The 14721-nt window shown below is 42.3% G+C and overlaps 3 protein-coding genes across 5 annotated transcripts; 1 reads left to right on the top strand and 2 right to left on the bottom strand.

Moving 5' to 3' along the window:
- The first annotated feature begins 207 nt into the window (after positions 1 to 207).
- LOC126628107 (putative serine/threonine-protein kinase-like protein CCR3) lies at positions 208 to 3075 on the top strand. Its single transcript, XM_050297693.1, has one exon. The coding sequence runs from the start codon at positions 426 to 428 to the stop codon at positions 2844 to 2846; it is 2421 nt and encodes an 806-aa protein (XP_050153650.1). The 5' UTR covers positions 208 to 425; the 3' UTR covers positions 2847 to 3075.
- A 1900-nt stretch (positions 3076 to 4975) lies between these two features.
- LOC126628105 (NF-X1-type zinc finger protein NFXL2) lies at positions 4976 to 10034 on the bottom strand. 2 transcript variants are annotated; one of them, XM_050297692.1, is made up of 14 exons: positions 8826 to 10034; positions 8601 to 8714; positions 8443 to 8498; positions 8056 to 8122; positions 7658 to 7750; positions 7372 to 7457; positions 7093 to 7255; positions 6808 to 6981; positions 6448 to 6638; positions 6239 to 6320; positions 5883 to 6089; positions 5712 to 5801; positions 5448 to 5624; positions 4976 to 5378 (listed from the first exon to the last, which is right to left on the bottom strand). In XM_050297692.1, exons 1-13 carry the CDS (start codon positions 9942 to 9944, stop codon positions 5469 to 5471), a joined length of 2598 nt encoding a protein of 865 aa, XP_050153649.1. In that variant the 5' UTR covers positions 9945 to 10034; the 3' UTR covers positions 4976 to 5378; positions 5448 to 5468. The 2 variants fall into 2 exon arrangements, with proteins under 2 accessions (XP_050153649.1, XP_050153648.1); XM_050297691.1 differs by having other exon boundaries at positions 4976 to 5624.
- A 156-nt stretch (positions 10035 to 10190) lies between these two features.
- On the bottom strand, positions 10191 to 14489 carry LOC126628108 (phosphoinositide phospholipase C 2-like). Of its 2 annotated transcripts, none has more exons than XM_050297694.1 (9): positions 14054 to 14489; positions 13726 to 13922; positions 13101 to 13236; positions 12777 to 13022; positions 12442 to 12677; positions 11912 to 12029; positions 11110 to 11262; positions 10946 to 11032; positions 10191 to 10712 (listed from the first exon to the last, which is right to left on the bottom strand). In XM_050297694.1, the coding sequence occupies exons 1-9, from the start codon at positions 14372 to 14374 to the stop codon at positions 10419 to 10421; spliced, it is 1788 nt and encodes a 595-aa protein (XP_050153651.1). In that variant the 5' UTR covers positions 14375 to 14489; the 3' UTR covers positions 10191 to 10418. The 2 variants fall into 2 exon arrangements, with proteins under 2 accessions (XP_050153651.1, XP_050153652.1); XM_050297695.1 differs by having other exon boundaries at positions 12442 to 12674; positions 14054 to 14488.
- Between the last annotated feature and the right edge of the window lie 232 nt (positions 14490 to 14721).

The following is a 14721-nucleotide window of genomic DNA, read 5'->3' as shown; positions in this document are numbered from 1 at the left end:
TTGAGATGTGAAAGGCTTCTTCACAAAATACTTTACCAATTCTAAAAAAAATTTACTTTAAATTCCAAAAATCCGATAGTTTTTGAAATTAAAAAATTATTAAAAATGACTTATAAAGAAAAATAGCCAGTTTTGAAAAAGTAACAACCAAAAAGGGAAAAAATTAGAAGAAAAGAAACGAATTATATATAAATGCTGTGAAACAACCTCAGAGTTTCATCAGTTTCTGAACCCAAAATCTACTTGGATCTCTCTCTCACTCTCTCTCTCAATCTCTCTCTCTCTCTCTCTCTCTCTCTCTCTCTCTCTCTCTCCTCCTCTTCTGTGTCTGTCTGCGTGCATGCAAACCCCAAAAGAGCTCCTCCAATGAAGCAGACCAGAGCACGCCAACCTACCACCCATGCCGTCAATCCCCACTCCTTTCTATGACGAAACGACCCTTCTCCTCCCTTACCACCGCCACCTTCATCATCATCACCGCCACCATCCTCTTCGCCGTTATACCACCACAAGCTCATGCCTTCGGTTCCGGCTCCACCCTTGCCGTTATCTCCGCCTCCGGCACCGTCTGCGGTGTCGTGTCAGACCAACCGCGGCAGCGCATCGTCTGCTACCGCCGCGGACAAACCGTCGCAGTCGAGCCCAACATCTCCTTCTCCGCCATCTCCGGCGGACGGACCTCTCTATGCGGCCTCCGCTCTGGCGGATACAGCATCCTCTGCTGGGACGACATCGCCTCCCAAAACTCCACCTTCCCATCCAAACGTCTTTACTTCAACAAAACCGTTACGTTAGAAAATCTCTCAGTCGGCGACGACCATATCTGCGCCAGAACCGTCGTCACAGGCACCATAAAATGCTGGCGGGTCGACGACGTGTCCGAATTACCATCTGGGTCGGACCAATTCTCCTCGATTTCATCGGGGTCGGGTTTCTCTTGCGGAATTTCCAAAGCCACCCTCCGGGTTCGATGCTGGGGCAGAGCAACTTCAATGGCGGAAGAAATACAAACCGGGTTCGGAAACATGACAATGGCGACCATCACAGCCGGCGGCTCGCACGTGTGCGGGATCAACACCACAGGACTTATAGTCTGCCGGGGAAGCAATGGCGCCGGCCAATGGAACGTCCCTCCTGGCTCGCCTTTCGAGTTCTCTGCTCTGTCCCTCGGAGTAAACCACAGCTGCGCAATCAGAACTTCAAATAAAACGGTCATTTGTTGGGGAGGAGGAGGTCAATTTGCATTTAACCAAACAAACGGGGTGTCTTTTGAAGTAATTGCTTCTGGGTCGGATTTCGTTTGTGGATTAACCACCAGGAATTTTTCGATTGTTTGTTGGGGTACGGGCTGGCCCAATCTCTCCGGTTTGAAATCAGGGGAGGAGCTCGAATTGCCCGAAATTCTTCCCGGTTCTTGTGTCAATTCCTCCTGCGGTGAATGTGGAATTTACCCTCAGTCCCAAAGGCTCTGTTTTGGTGCAGACAACATTTGCAAGCCCTGTTTGCCTCCAATTTCATTGCCACCACCAGCATTTCCACCGCCGCCGCCGCCGCCGCCCCTGCCGTCAAGGCTGCCGCCCGCGGCATTGACGACGGGTTTATTGATGTTTGCCATTGTGGGTTCTGTCGGAGCTTTTGCAGGTATTTGTACTGTTATTTATTGTTTGTGGACCGGCGGTTGTTTTGGGGACAAAAAGATTCACAATTCAGTTCAGCCGACAATTACTAGAGATGCTAGCTCAAACAATGGCAATGGGATAACGTCAAACAATAGTCCCCCGTCGAGATCCTCCACCATCCGCCGCCAGGGCTCGAGGATCATGAGGCGGCAGAGGAGCGGAACATCCTCGAAGCATGCAGACAGGGCGGAGGAGTTTTCCCTGTCCGAGCTCGCGGCCGCCACCAATGACTTCTCAATGGAGAACAAGATTGGCGCCGGAAGCTTCGGAGTTGTATATAGAGGCAAACTGCCTGACGGCCGGGAAGTTGCGATCAAGAGAGGCGAAACCGCCCCGAAGATGAAGAAGTATCAGGAGAAGGAGAGCGCATTCGATTCGGAACTTGCGTTCTTGTCGAGAGTTCATCACAAACATCTCGTCAGGCTTGTCGGATATTGCCAAGAGAGGGACGAGAGGCTTTTGGTGTACGAGCACGTGAAAAACGGTGCGCTTTATGATCACTTGCATGACAAGAACAATGTGGAGAGAAGCAGTAGTTTGTTAAATTCGTGGAAAATGAGGATCAAGGTTGCATTGGATGCCTCCAGAGGCATTGAGTATCTGCACAATTACGCCGTGCCGCCTATCATTCATCGAGATATAAAGTCATCGAACATCTTGCTCGACGCGAATTGGACCGCGAGGGTGTCTGATTTTGGGTTGTCGTTGATGGGGCCGGAGTCGGAGGTGGATTTTAGGCCAACGAAGGCGGCAGGGACGGTTGGCTACATTGATCCCGAGTACTACGGACTCAACTTGTTGACCGCGAAGAGCGATGTCTATGGACTCGGCGTGGTGCTACTGGAGCTTCTGACGGGGAAGAGGGCAATATTTAAGGATGGTGAGGATGGGGGGACGCCTATAAGCGTGGTGGATTTCGCAGTGCCGGCGATTATGAAAGGGGAGTTGGTGAGGGTTTTGGACAAGAGGGTTGGGCCTCCGGAAGTGAATGAATCGGAGGCGGTTGAGCTGGTGGCGTATACAGCAATGCATTGTGTGAGTTTGGAAGGGAAAGATAGGCCGACGATGGCGGACATTGTGGCGAACTTGGAGAGGGCGTATGCCCTGTGCGATGAAAGCCCTGGCAGCATCTCAAGTGGTGCAATCTCCATTGTCTCAGCAGAGTAAGAGTGAGTAAAATGTGCTTCCTTCCCGTTAAAGAAAGAATAGAAAAGAAAAGTTGAATTATTTCTTCAATTTTTGTCAAATTTTTGGGGATAAATTGGATGGATTTAAATAAAAGATTTACCATTGGGGGTGTAAAAAGACTAAAGATTTAGGGGTTTCCGTCTAACCTTGCTGTAGTGTAACATCTTGTAAACACCAACAGCTAGAAATATACAGCCTTTGCTTGCAATTTTCAAGTGTTGCCTAACTTTTCTCTCTTCCCTACATTTTACTTCTTCTTTGTGTGCCAATGCATTTAACTAGGGTTAGATCATCAATGGAGTCAATCAAATATTGTCATGCCCTCAGTCATTTACCACATAAGTTTAGTATTGTTCGTAATATGAATGAATTGTCGATGATCGATATGTTTGTCGATATTAAATAATCGGATCAGCCAGCTAATCAGGCGATCTAACCAAAGTATTTGTGATGCGATTGAACAAAGAATAATTCATTTAGGTGGGTGTCCTTGTTAACACGAAGTCGCATGACAACAATGTTGTTTGGTAAATGAGTGGCCAAATGAGAGTCAAAGAATGTGACACAAAAGTTTGGCTTCCCAAAAAACCATAGGGATTCCCATGATAAATTATAAAAGTGCTTTTTTTTCTTTCTGCTTTTTGTGAAGAGATCCAAAGATTACAAAGCCTGCGGTTTGTACTTTGAGTTAAGAGCAGTAGCCGCTACAAGTAGAGCCTCCAGTGTCGCCAAATATTATTAGAAAAATGAGAAAATATTATTATCAGAGACTATAACTTTGAATCACAGTTTACATGTACGCCAGTTTGACTTGGAAATTCTAGCAAGGCTGCCAAACTGGAGAGACACTTGCCAAATTAGATACGCCCAAGTGTCTCTTAGATGTTCGACACGTGTAGGGTTAAGATCCCATTCTCCTTCTCCATGCATAAATATATACAATAAAACAATTGATAGTATACTCGTGTAATACATGTTTTTTTCTTCTTTTTTTTCTCCATATATGAGACACCACTATTACAGCATTGCAAACCACGAATGCATGACTTTGTATTTAACTTTTTAATATGTCGGAAGTGTTGCTGGTTTGAGACACTACTACAATGATTTTTCTAGTGTAAGTCTCTCTACAAACCTAAGTTAAAGAAAAACCTGAAGAATCAAATTCTACACTTTAATATGAAAGCATAACATTTATTGATTAATATGTGCATGCTACTGTTATTTTTGTAAGCAATAAATATGTTATCAATGCAGCCAGTCATGTCAAATAACCATGAACATCTTTATGATAATAAATAATATTAAGAGCTGTTTGGACGATGGAATTTTAAGTATCACTGGATTTAGTCTACATGAGACAAAGAGATTTGGAAGCGATTAAATGCAAACATAATGAATGGAGTCATCAACAATCTTTTGTTTATTGGCTTTGTAATGCTCATGTAAGTGCATCTTCAATCCATTTGTTTAATGTTTTGTATGACATTTTTAACTAATTTAGCCTGAATTGCTAGGAACTTGAAAATCTCTCGTCCTACACACCATTCATTTTTGCATTTCCGTTGTCATAGTATGCACTCATCCGCTTGTTTATGTTCTCTAACTTTCTTTTCATCAATCCAATCCAATGATTAGAAGATAACACTCAAAAGCGTACCAAATTTGAAAAATTGATTGGCAATCGATAGGGGAAAAAGTCAAGATTTACTAACTCTCTTGTGTGTGGCCTTGCGAATTGGGAGTTGGGAGTGGGAGCAGTTGGAGTGGTGGTGCCTAAATACGTCTATGTTAATGAGGGTGACATACGCTTTTAAACAAAATCGAGTAATTAGGCCCACTGAGGGAGCACGGAAATTCCCAGAAAATTCATTCCCCTTTTCCATCATTTTTTTTTGTTTTAATTCATACAAAAGGAACAAAAATAATTACATAAAATATAAATTATTTTTATATTTTATGATGTTAATTCTCTCCTCTCCTGCCGTCTCGTTGAATACCTTTATATTTAAAAGTTCATAATTAAGTCACGTCAGCATTTTATGTTGACTTCTCTATAGAAAGAAAAAAACAATAAAGAAGGTAAGAGAAAAGGAGAGGGAACGAAATTTGAAGAAGAGAGAATCGTACTCCATTGGTTTGAGCAACGCCATTAGTTTTTCGTCCACAATAAAAGGTTTTTAGAGTGCCAATAAGGACTGGAAGTTTCATTGCATCGGAACCTTAATTCAAAGGCCAAAGCTCCAATTCAATCAACATCCAAGAACCGATGCCCCAATTTTCTCAACTAAAAAAAAAGGTTCAACATACATTCCACATGTTGTAAGAAGGGTTCATTTTTCTCTTTGTAATTCTTATTTCCTAAGCAACAGAGGACCAAATCAAGCTTGTGAAAATGAGCCATCACTCCGATTTCTGTTTGAATGTGTCATCAGCGTCGTCGAGATCATCAAGTTTATCGGCTTGAAGGACTCATATTAGTACAAACAAGGCCAAAATTCCGGCTACATTCTGCAGAAAGCACTTGGTGAGGCCATTTTCTTGATCGTGAGGCCATTTTATTGGCGTATAATGTATTACCTTTATCGAGGTTTTCCTTGGTTAGATTCGGGGGTATCTTCTTTGTCGATTCTCTTCAACTTCATTCATCCAATCATTAAGCCGGAGGAGACCCCTGTATCCGTAGTATGATACAGCAACTAAAACCACCAGGAGGGTGAAAACTAGAAGACACCGTTTCATGTTGGAAATAATTTTCTGTTTGAAAATGTAGAGTTAAGAGTTAGCAAGTGAATAACGAGGCAGTTCAAAGTGCTCGGTTTTTTCTTTCAAGGAAATACATACTTGCAGTGTCGAGGTTTGTGTCACTTGTTGCACCCGCTCACGCCTTTTCTTCCGCTTTGGTCCTTGCCTATCATTATCTGATTCCTTCACCTTCAAGACACAAAAAATGGCATTAGAATGACAGCAGCAAGTTTCAAATCACAAAAGTCTGTTTGAATTTCAATATCTTACCTCCACAGATTTAGGTCGACGCAACTGTAATTCTGAATCATTAACCTTTTGTTTGCTTTTGCAGTCGGAATTGCAAGGAATGAGTCCAAGTCCAAATTGATTCTTAGATACATCTTTGGGATCCGAACCAGCATCGCGATAGGCTGCCTGAACATTGTGACATAACCACTCCTTTTTCAAGCTCTGGCATCCACAACGGACAGTAACCTTTGCATATAAAGTTAGAATCAAGTCAGAAAGCTAAAGAGTGCGTGAGACGATAATTCATGCAATAACTTCACTTTCTTTTCCCTGAGCTAACAAACATGAAAATTTTCAATAAAACTTATATTTTATGGTAATACAAGAATTATAACCTTTTTAGAGCACTTTTCGGGTGATGAACATTGACCAGGATGACAAATCTCAGGGCACAGATGAGTACAATACGGCAACTTTCTGCATAATGAACAGCACCACTAAGATCCTCTCTTAATTCAAAAGGGAAGCAAATAGTAGAGAGAACTGGAATAATACTTAAAGGTGTACAACCGAACAAGCAAAAGAAAACATGTATTTGTATTACCTGTGACAAGGCCCCTTACATGAACGAGCAGCCATTTGCTCCTTTTCGGACAAGCTGTTAAAATATATGCACTCAAAAACATGAACCATGGAACCACAGTGACACGATCGCTTTACAAGCACCTTGCAAGGAGGGCAGTCTCCAGGATGACATGGCAAAGGACAAGGATGAGGACATGCAGGCTCCCTCTCCTGAATGAACACATTTTCAGCAATCATGCAACGTTTAGTTTCAAAAGTACTAAAAGAAAGTCGAAGATAATAATTGTAGTAAAATTAAGGTAAAGATCAGTTTTCATGGAAGGTGGAGGATCCTAAAGAGAATCATCAGAGCAGTCTAATATGAAGGAATTAATAACACCTTTTTGCAAGGAAGTTGACACTTCTCACAAGGCTCACTTCTTGCTTGTCGGACTGATGGCACCGTTTGATTCTTGAGGGGGTGACAAGTTTTTGTGCAAAAGTGATTACCACAAGGTAGAGGATTTCCGCACAAGTTTTCGCAGGAAAATAGTGTTTTATCTGAGCAGATCATCTGATCCAAGGCACAAACAAATGATAAGTGGAATTCACGAGAAAATATGAGGCCAAGTTGATATAACTAAGTCAAGTAGTTTGAGTTGAAATTCTGTGGTATCAAACACACCATTTTATCTGCCCCGATGTGCTGGCCAACACATGACCTCCAAACAAGTTCTGGGCATGGAGGGCATGGAGATCCTGGAGTAGATTCACTCTGATGAAAGGATTTCTTCTTCTTAGGTTTCAACGAAAATTCCAGATTCGGAGGAGGTTTAGGACCATGACACCTGAAGATTAAAATAAATGAATTTACTGAAATTAGTTGTATAAAGGAAGTATGTTAGAGATATTTTCCAGAGAATAGCTCAAAATCAAAATAACGCATTGAAAAAATCCTGCAAACCTTAGCTTGCAATTGTGGCCACATGGGTATTCTTCCTCACAAAGTAATCTACACGGGTGGCAGGCTCCATAATGGCATTTATGTGGCTGGGGAAAGAACAAAAATAATTGTCATTACCATAACACAAGGCACTGTTAAATAGGGGTAGCATTTATCTATTAACTGCACATTCATGATAATGGTCATGCTATAATTTTAAGAACCTACATGTATGTTCCAATAAAGCTCAAGTGTAGATCCTTGACACAAACTTTGAGACAAACTAGGCCAAACCAACCAACTGTACCTTGGAATTTGGTCCATGCCTGCATAAAGGAGTAATAGGGCATGGCTTACGACATCTGGGAGGCTTTTGATCCATCTCAGTACCGCAAGGAACCTGAATTCAAAATCCATTTGGAAAGTGGAAAATACATCTTCAGACCAATTTGGCCAAGGAACATAAGAAAACTTTCGTTGTGCAACATGCTATGAACCAGGTCTTCTTTTCTAACGATATTAACCCGGAAAGTTTTTTAAAAAAAATATCAGAAAAGATGTTCACTCATAAAGAACAAAAATTGCAATCCTTTTGCAGCAGTCACAAGCAACACCTCTGTTAGTATGCATGTTGTTTATCCTAATGAGACAGTTAGAATCACCACCAAGTATATAGAGATGAACTGCAATGGCAAAAACCCGCACCTCAAAGTGTGTCTGACCGCATGCACATGTAATTGTCACCATCACTGGGCACGGAGCACAAGCACCTCTGTAGAAACAAAACTGTACTTCATAATTTGCAACTAAAACCTTTTCATTTTCATCTAAAGCTTCAAACTATTTGAAAAGAAAAACTGTTCATTTGTTTTCCCTCTAATACAAGTAGCAATATATATTGTTGTTTTTTATAGAAACACTCAAGTTTAAGAATGCCATGCCAGACTTGTCATATGGAGTTCAATTTCTCATCACTCTAACTCTGAAGATTTCTCTTGAATAATATACATATTATATCCACACTATTGAATAACAGAATGTTCCAGCTCAACTAATGTGACTACAGATCTGCCACGGGATAGGGAAACATACCTATGGCATGGAGATGGGCACTTGTGGTTCCTACATCGTAGCTTTCTTCCACAAATCTAAAAGTTCAAAAATCAATACAAACACAAATGATTATAGACCTAAAATCAGAATTTTACCAGTATAGACCTCAAATCAGAAGCCGAACGAGGAACACAAACCTCTGAGCACGGTGGGCAGTCCCCATCACAGCACCTGCGCTTACAAGCATGCCGCCCACAGTCCCTTAGTCTCTGGCACTTCCTTTCGCATGCTAAATCTTGATGGCAAGGAACCTATTCTAGATCCAATTACACTATCTTTTAGTGAACTCATAAACTAACAAGTGAATCAATCCCTCTTTGATCGAAAGATTCTAAATTTGAGCAAAATAGCAAACGTCATACCTCCTTTTTCAAGCTCCCGCACCGGCAATACTTAATGACAACTGTTCTGCAAGTCTCAATGCACTCCCCACGATGACACCTCTCCGGGCACCTATGGTAGCCGCAACTGAGCATCTTATCACAAGTTGAACCACACAAAGGCACAGAGGCTTTGCAAGACAATCCCTCATGCATTCTCTTTCCACAGGGGCATGTCCTCTTCCCCTGGGACGGGCACGGCCCGCACTCCCCCAAATGACACCCTTTGGTACACTTATGCTGCCCACAGCCAAGCACCTTCTCGCACGGCTCCTCACACCTAAAATCAAGCCGCTCACAACACTCCTTCTCCTCCTCCTTCTTCCCACATTGGCACCGGTACACTCCCCGCACCCGGCACGGCAAGCAGGGCCCCTGGTGGCAAATCTCCGAGCACCGGTGGATCCCACAAGCCAATACCTTCTTACAAGCATTATTACAAGAGAAATGCTTAAATCCACATCGCCGGACGTCCTTCACAGACCCACAAAAGCACCGAGATTCTACAAGCTTCGGGCAGGACGGGCAGGGACCCGGGTGGCAAAGAAGCAAGCAATGGTGGCCGCAGCCGTGCTTCAGCGGCCGGTTGCAGACCTCGCCGCACGAATGCGGCAGAACCCACGGGTCATCGCTCGGTGGGTTCTCGAGCTTTCCACAGAAACAGTAATAATTCTTGGGGATTTGGGAATGGGGGTACTCTATCCTACATTTGGGGCAGTTCCAGACTGATACATCGGCGGCTTTCTGGGCGGAAATGGGGAGGCGGGTGGAGGCCCGCAAGGCGGACAAATTGGAGGCCTGGCGCGCCCAGCTCTGGATGCATATGAGGTGGAAGACGGAGAAACAGACGGAGGTGCAGGACCATGTCGGGTCGGCGGGCCGGATCCGCTCCAGGCATATCAGGCATGACAGAGCGCCGGAGGAGGATGACGTCAGGAAAGATTGGATCTTGGAGAGGTCGGCCGTGGTCGCTGTTGATTTTCCTGTGAATTCCAAGTAGGTTCGGAAAATGGAGTCGGAGAGATCCGAGTGGCGAACGGGTCCGGAGCCAGATTGGCTCTGGTCGGAGTCGGTGTCGGAGTCCGAGTGGTTTGAGGGCATTTTGGGAATTCGGGGCCAAGAGTCGATCTTTTCCTTATTTTACAGAGCGCGGCAGATTTCGGAGATTTTGAGCGCCACGGCACGTCGGCACATGGAAAGTCTCTAAATTGGTCTAATTATCGATGGGCCTCCAAATAACTAAAGCCCATTTACTATTCGGCCAGGCCAACGAGGCCCAAATAAAATAAAATAAAATAAATAGTACAGCAGACTTTTCGTTAGACATTCATAAAATAAAATACTAAATGATGCAAAAGCTAGCAAATTTTATTGAGGAAGATAAAGTTACAAACTGTTACAAATTTACGTAACTTCAGGTACACGACGTTGTATTACATAAATCACATAGAGAACTAAGTAATGTATAACCAAATACATACCAAAAACATTACACACAAATTTAACACAAACAAAAGGCTAAATTGTAGTGTTCTCTTCTTCTCCGGCGATACAACATGGGAACCGGGTTTTTTTTCAAACAAAATCGAAGTGCATAAGAAGCTTCACCGATTTGTACTTCTGTCCCTTAGGGCAGTGTAAGGGAACTGCTCGAATCCCTCTACGTAGCTCAGACACCGGCAGGCAGGTTTGGCCTCCAAAGTCGTCCTTCTCTGACATGTCGTACTCATGAACTTCAATGCGGAGCACAGCTAGTTCTGGAACGGTTAATGGGAATTCGAATTCTTCGTTCCAGGCCGGAATCCAATTGTCCTCTAGGGCCTTCGTCTTTTTCATCACGCTATCATCAGCAACTCCAGCAATTCCTACCTGAATGTTATAAAGTTGATATCACATTTTCGATTCTTTGGTATACCTGATCCGGGAGTTACTGAAACATGCTAGTAAAAACATGCAGGCAAAACCAACAACACTGGAAAACAGGAGTGGAAAAAATGCGCGGGTGAAATCACAAGGAAACAGCAAACCCTCAAGACAACCACAACGTACACAAAAATTCCCAAATACAAGAAGTGATAACGAAGTAGTCTACTTCAACTTACCCTTGTATAAAAATCCGGAGGAGAATACGCATCAAAGTGTGTGTGCTTGAAATCATAGTACCATCCTTCTCCCATATATACTTTTACCTAGAAAACAGAAGAATAACCATTAGCTACAACAAAACAAGTGACGACAGTCAAAAGCCTAGCAATACGGTGCTCACCTTCAAAGTTTTTTTCACTGGTAAACTATATTTAGGATCAAACACCTCATTATGTGGACCACTCTTCAAAAGAAAATCCGGTTTTTTCACATAGCCGCACCCACCATTGGCTCTAAACATTCCCTGCATCACCCACAATGGTCTTCCATATCCCTGTCACAAGGAAACCCGCTCTAAGTATGCAAGAGGTAAGCCAAGAAATTATTCATTTGTTTATCTCTATTTCGAAAGCCATAGAACCAAAGTGATCCTCCATTGACCCTCAAACCAATATTAGGACCACTAGAAAACGCCAACCATTTCCCATTTAATGGATATATCACAAATATATACAATCCGATTGTCATACAAAACTGTTGAATCAATTATTATACAGATAGCATAAGCCTAGCTATGACACATTCAAAAATCATAAAGCTAGTCCTCAAAACTTCACCTAATTGACTGTTACTAATCATAGTTTACTATATAAGGGGGAAAACAAAATATTTAATTAGCACAATGGATAGTAATTAAGCACTACCAATATGGAAAAATAGACCTTTCTAACAAGACGATATTCTACACTACTCGGATTTAAGGGGATGGGGATTTCAAACTCAGGTGCAAGGGGGCAGGCAGTTTGCCCCTGCCAACTGGCCTAACCCACAACTGGTGAAAAATTAGTACTTTTTCTTTTTAAGAGGTGATATTATCTACACAAAGGGGGACGAGGTGGGCTTAGCCTCACAATGGGCTAGCAATAATGTGGTTCAAATTAGCCTTTGGCGAGAATCTAACCTTAAATACACAAAAATTTTACCTGCATATTAAATGCAACCATTTGAGCCCCATACGACCACCCAATCATTGGGTTGTAATTTGATGAGTCCACACGTATGCCCTTTGGGTACACCCTCAGAATATTCCTCTGAGTAAACCTATATGAAACCAGTAGTCAGTGTGGAAAGTTTTTTCTTCTAATAATCAAGATGCAAGTATACATTATGATTCTTAAATGCATGTTAGTGTACTGGAAAAGAAAATGGTTAAGGCGGTATGCCTGCACCGGCTTAATAATGGACCTGAAATTGAACCTGCCCTCTAAGATCTATCCAGGACAATAATGTAAAGTCTATCAAATAATTGTAATGCAATTAGCACTGAACAGTGAGTGCGTTGTGTTAAGGTTAACTAGTACTCAAATGAAACTTGAACTCACATGACACGATATGATTGTCTCACTAGTGCTACATTCTTATTTTAGTAAGAGTTAGTGTCATGTGAGCGCAAGTTATAGATGGGAAGAGGATCCCTTAACAACACAGTTCATAAAAGATGTGAGTCAAATACCTGACAATTTCCTTTCCGTACGTTACTACTGCCTTCTCGAGCTGTTGCTCACTTAAGCTTATACGCCGCACTTTATCTGTATCTACTTTGAGACACTCTGCTAATCCACCTTTAGGTTTCCCAGCATGAATGGCTATTAAATGCTTATATTCAGGTGCTACATTTTGATCGGACTTGGAACCACCATAATCAATATCTTCCTCCTCAGTGCTATCGTCTTTATCCAATTCATCCTGCTAAAACACAACTGAAGTTAAAAATTAAATTAAATAAACTAAAAAAGCTTGGTACACCACATCAGCAATGCAGCAGTTACACTGAAAAAATCTCCACACCGTGTCATTTGCCACAGTTGCACCTTTGGCGTCCGGAACTTCTTTACCCCACGCTTCCTCATCAGCTGGAGTCTTTCCACTCTTTGGATCACTTTCTCCTTGCACAGCATTCTTTGCCTCAGGATATTTCTTAGGCGGTTTGGTTGAAATAATAATCCTTTTCTTTAGTGACGCTGGGGATGGAAATTCTTTCAAACACTCCGAGCCAGGATGAAACAGTACGTCCCCAAATGTTTCAGTGAGCATCTAGAAAATGGTTGACAAAACAATAAATGCCAGACCATTCGAGTTTAAAATCCTAATAACGCAATAGCAAATACCAACCTGAGCGACTTTGGCTTGAAGATCAGGGGTAAGGTGGTCTTCTAAAGTAATCACAACAGGGTATTCAGAGGCAGCAAAGGCATGTTCCTTAATAGACCTCAAACATTTGATAAGTTCCACTGGTGTAGTCAATGTCCTGTGATAAAACAAACCAGCTTATGTCTCAGTTCGGTACAAAAACAAACTACATAGTTTCACTATTCCGTTACTACGTATAGCAAATTTCTCCAGTTAGGTAACAAAATTGCAGAACAAAGATTGCAAATTAATAGCGTACAAATAATTCACTATTCCATTACCAGCGTTAACATATTTGTCCAAACAGGTAAATTACAGCACAAAGATAAGTTTCACTGGTCTCGTCAATGTCCTAATAAAACAAAACCGATTTTCGTCTCAAGTTCGGCACAAAACCGAACTACATACATAGTTTCACTATTCTATTACTAGATTTAACATATTTGTCGAAATGAGTAACAAAATTACAGAACAAAGATCGCAAATTTGTCCAAATGGGTAACAAAATTATAGCATATTCCACCATTCCATTACTTGCTTTAGCATATTTGTCCAAATGGGTAACAAAATTAGAGCATAAAGATTGCAAATTTGACAGTAACCATACCCTCCGTGAAGCACATCGACATCATCTTTATTCGAATTAGGCCAAATATCCAGCTCAATCACCTTCACTCCTCTGCGAAGAGCTTCTATAATCGGAACGTCACTGCAGTGACTGCTCAGCTGGTTCCCGGTCAGATAAGAGTTGTGCCCTGTGTGTATGAAATAATGCGACAATGGCGCACTCATATCATGGTGCACCTACAAAAAAAAAGAAATAAATAAATAAATATATATATCAAAATTCATACCAAAAAATCAACAAAAAAATCATAAAAACAACTAAAATTAATTCCATTGTTAAATTAAAATTAAAGTTAAAATGATAGTACCCCGAGAGCTGGAGAGATTGGGGGGTTGATGTCGCCGAAGAGGTATTTGAAGAATGCTTCGAGATTGAAGACCTTGCGGTGGAAGATGTTGAGGTGTTTGAACTCGGCAAGGCTCTGTTCGATGAGGGCCTGAGCTAACTCCTTGGTGGCGCTCTCCTCCTTCTGGACTTCCTTCAGAAAGCGGTGGAAGTGATCGGCGGTCATGATGCCGTTCTCCGAGTACTGATCGAACAAGGCCCTGACCTCCGGCGGTGCTTCCGAGACGGCGAGCTTGAAGCGCCGCTGGAAGCAGAAGCAGACTCTGTAGGTCTGTTTGGACATGGAGGATCGCCTTTTTCCGATCGGAATCCGCAGCCGGAGGATTTGGAGGGAATTTGCCTTTCCCGCGTCGGTGTCTGGTTGGTCTGGGGAATCGCGAGAGGGGTGGGGGAGAGTGAAGTAACTACAGAAGGAATGGAACGCGAAGGGGTGGGACCCACCACCCCAATAGGATTTTATTGTTTAATTTACACGTGGCGGATTGGTGAGTAAATTTAATGAAGTGACGTTGCGGACCTTCCATATAGTTACGTTGCTGGCGTTTTCGATTCGTCTTTTTGTCGTATTTTCTCAGTCTTTCTTTATTACATTGCCTACTTTCTAGTCTACATTTTAATTAGGCATTTTTG

Source organism: Malus sylvestris, chromosome 7 (assembly GCF_916048215.2).
Source record: "Malus sylvestris chromosome 7, drMalSylv7.2, whole genome shotgun sequence".
Classification (NCBI taxonomy): Eukaryota; Viridiplantae; Streptophyta; class Magnoliopsida; order Rosales; family Rosaceae; genus Malus; species Malus sylvestris.
The sequence above is the reverse complement of the archived record's forward strand: the minus strand, read 5'-3'. Positions and strand labels throughout refer to the sequence as shown.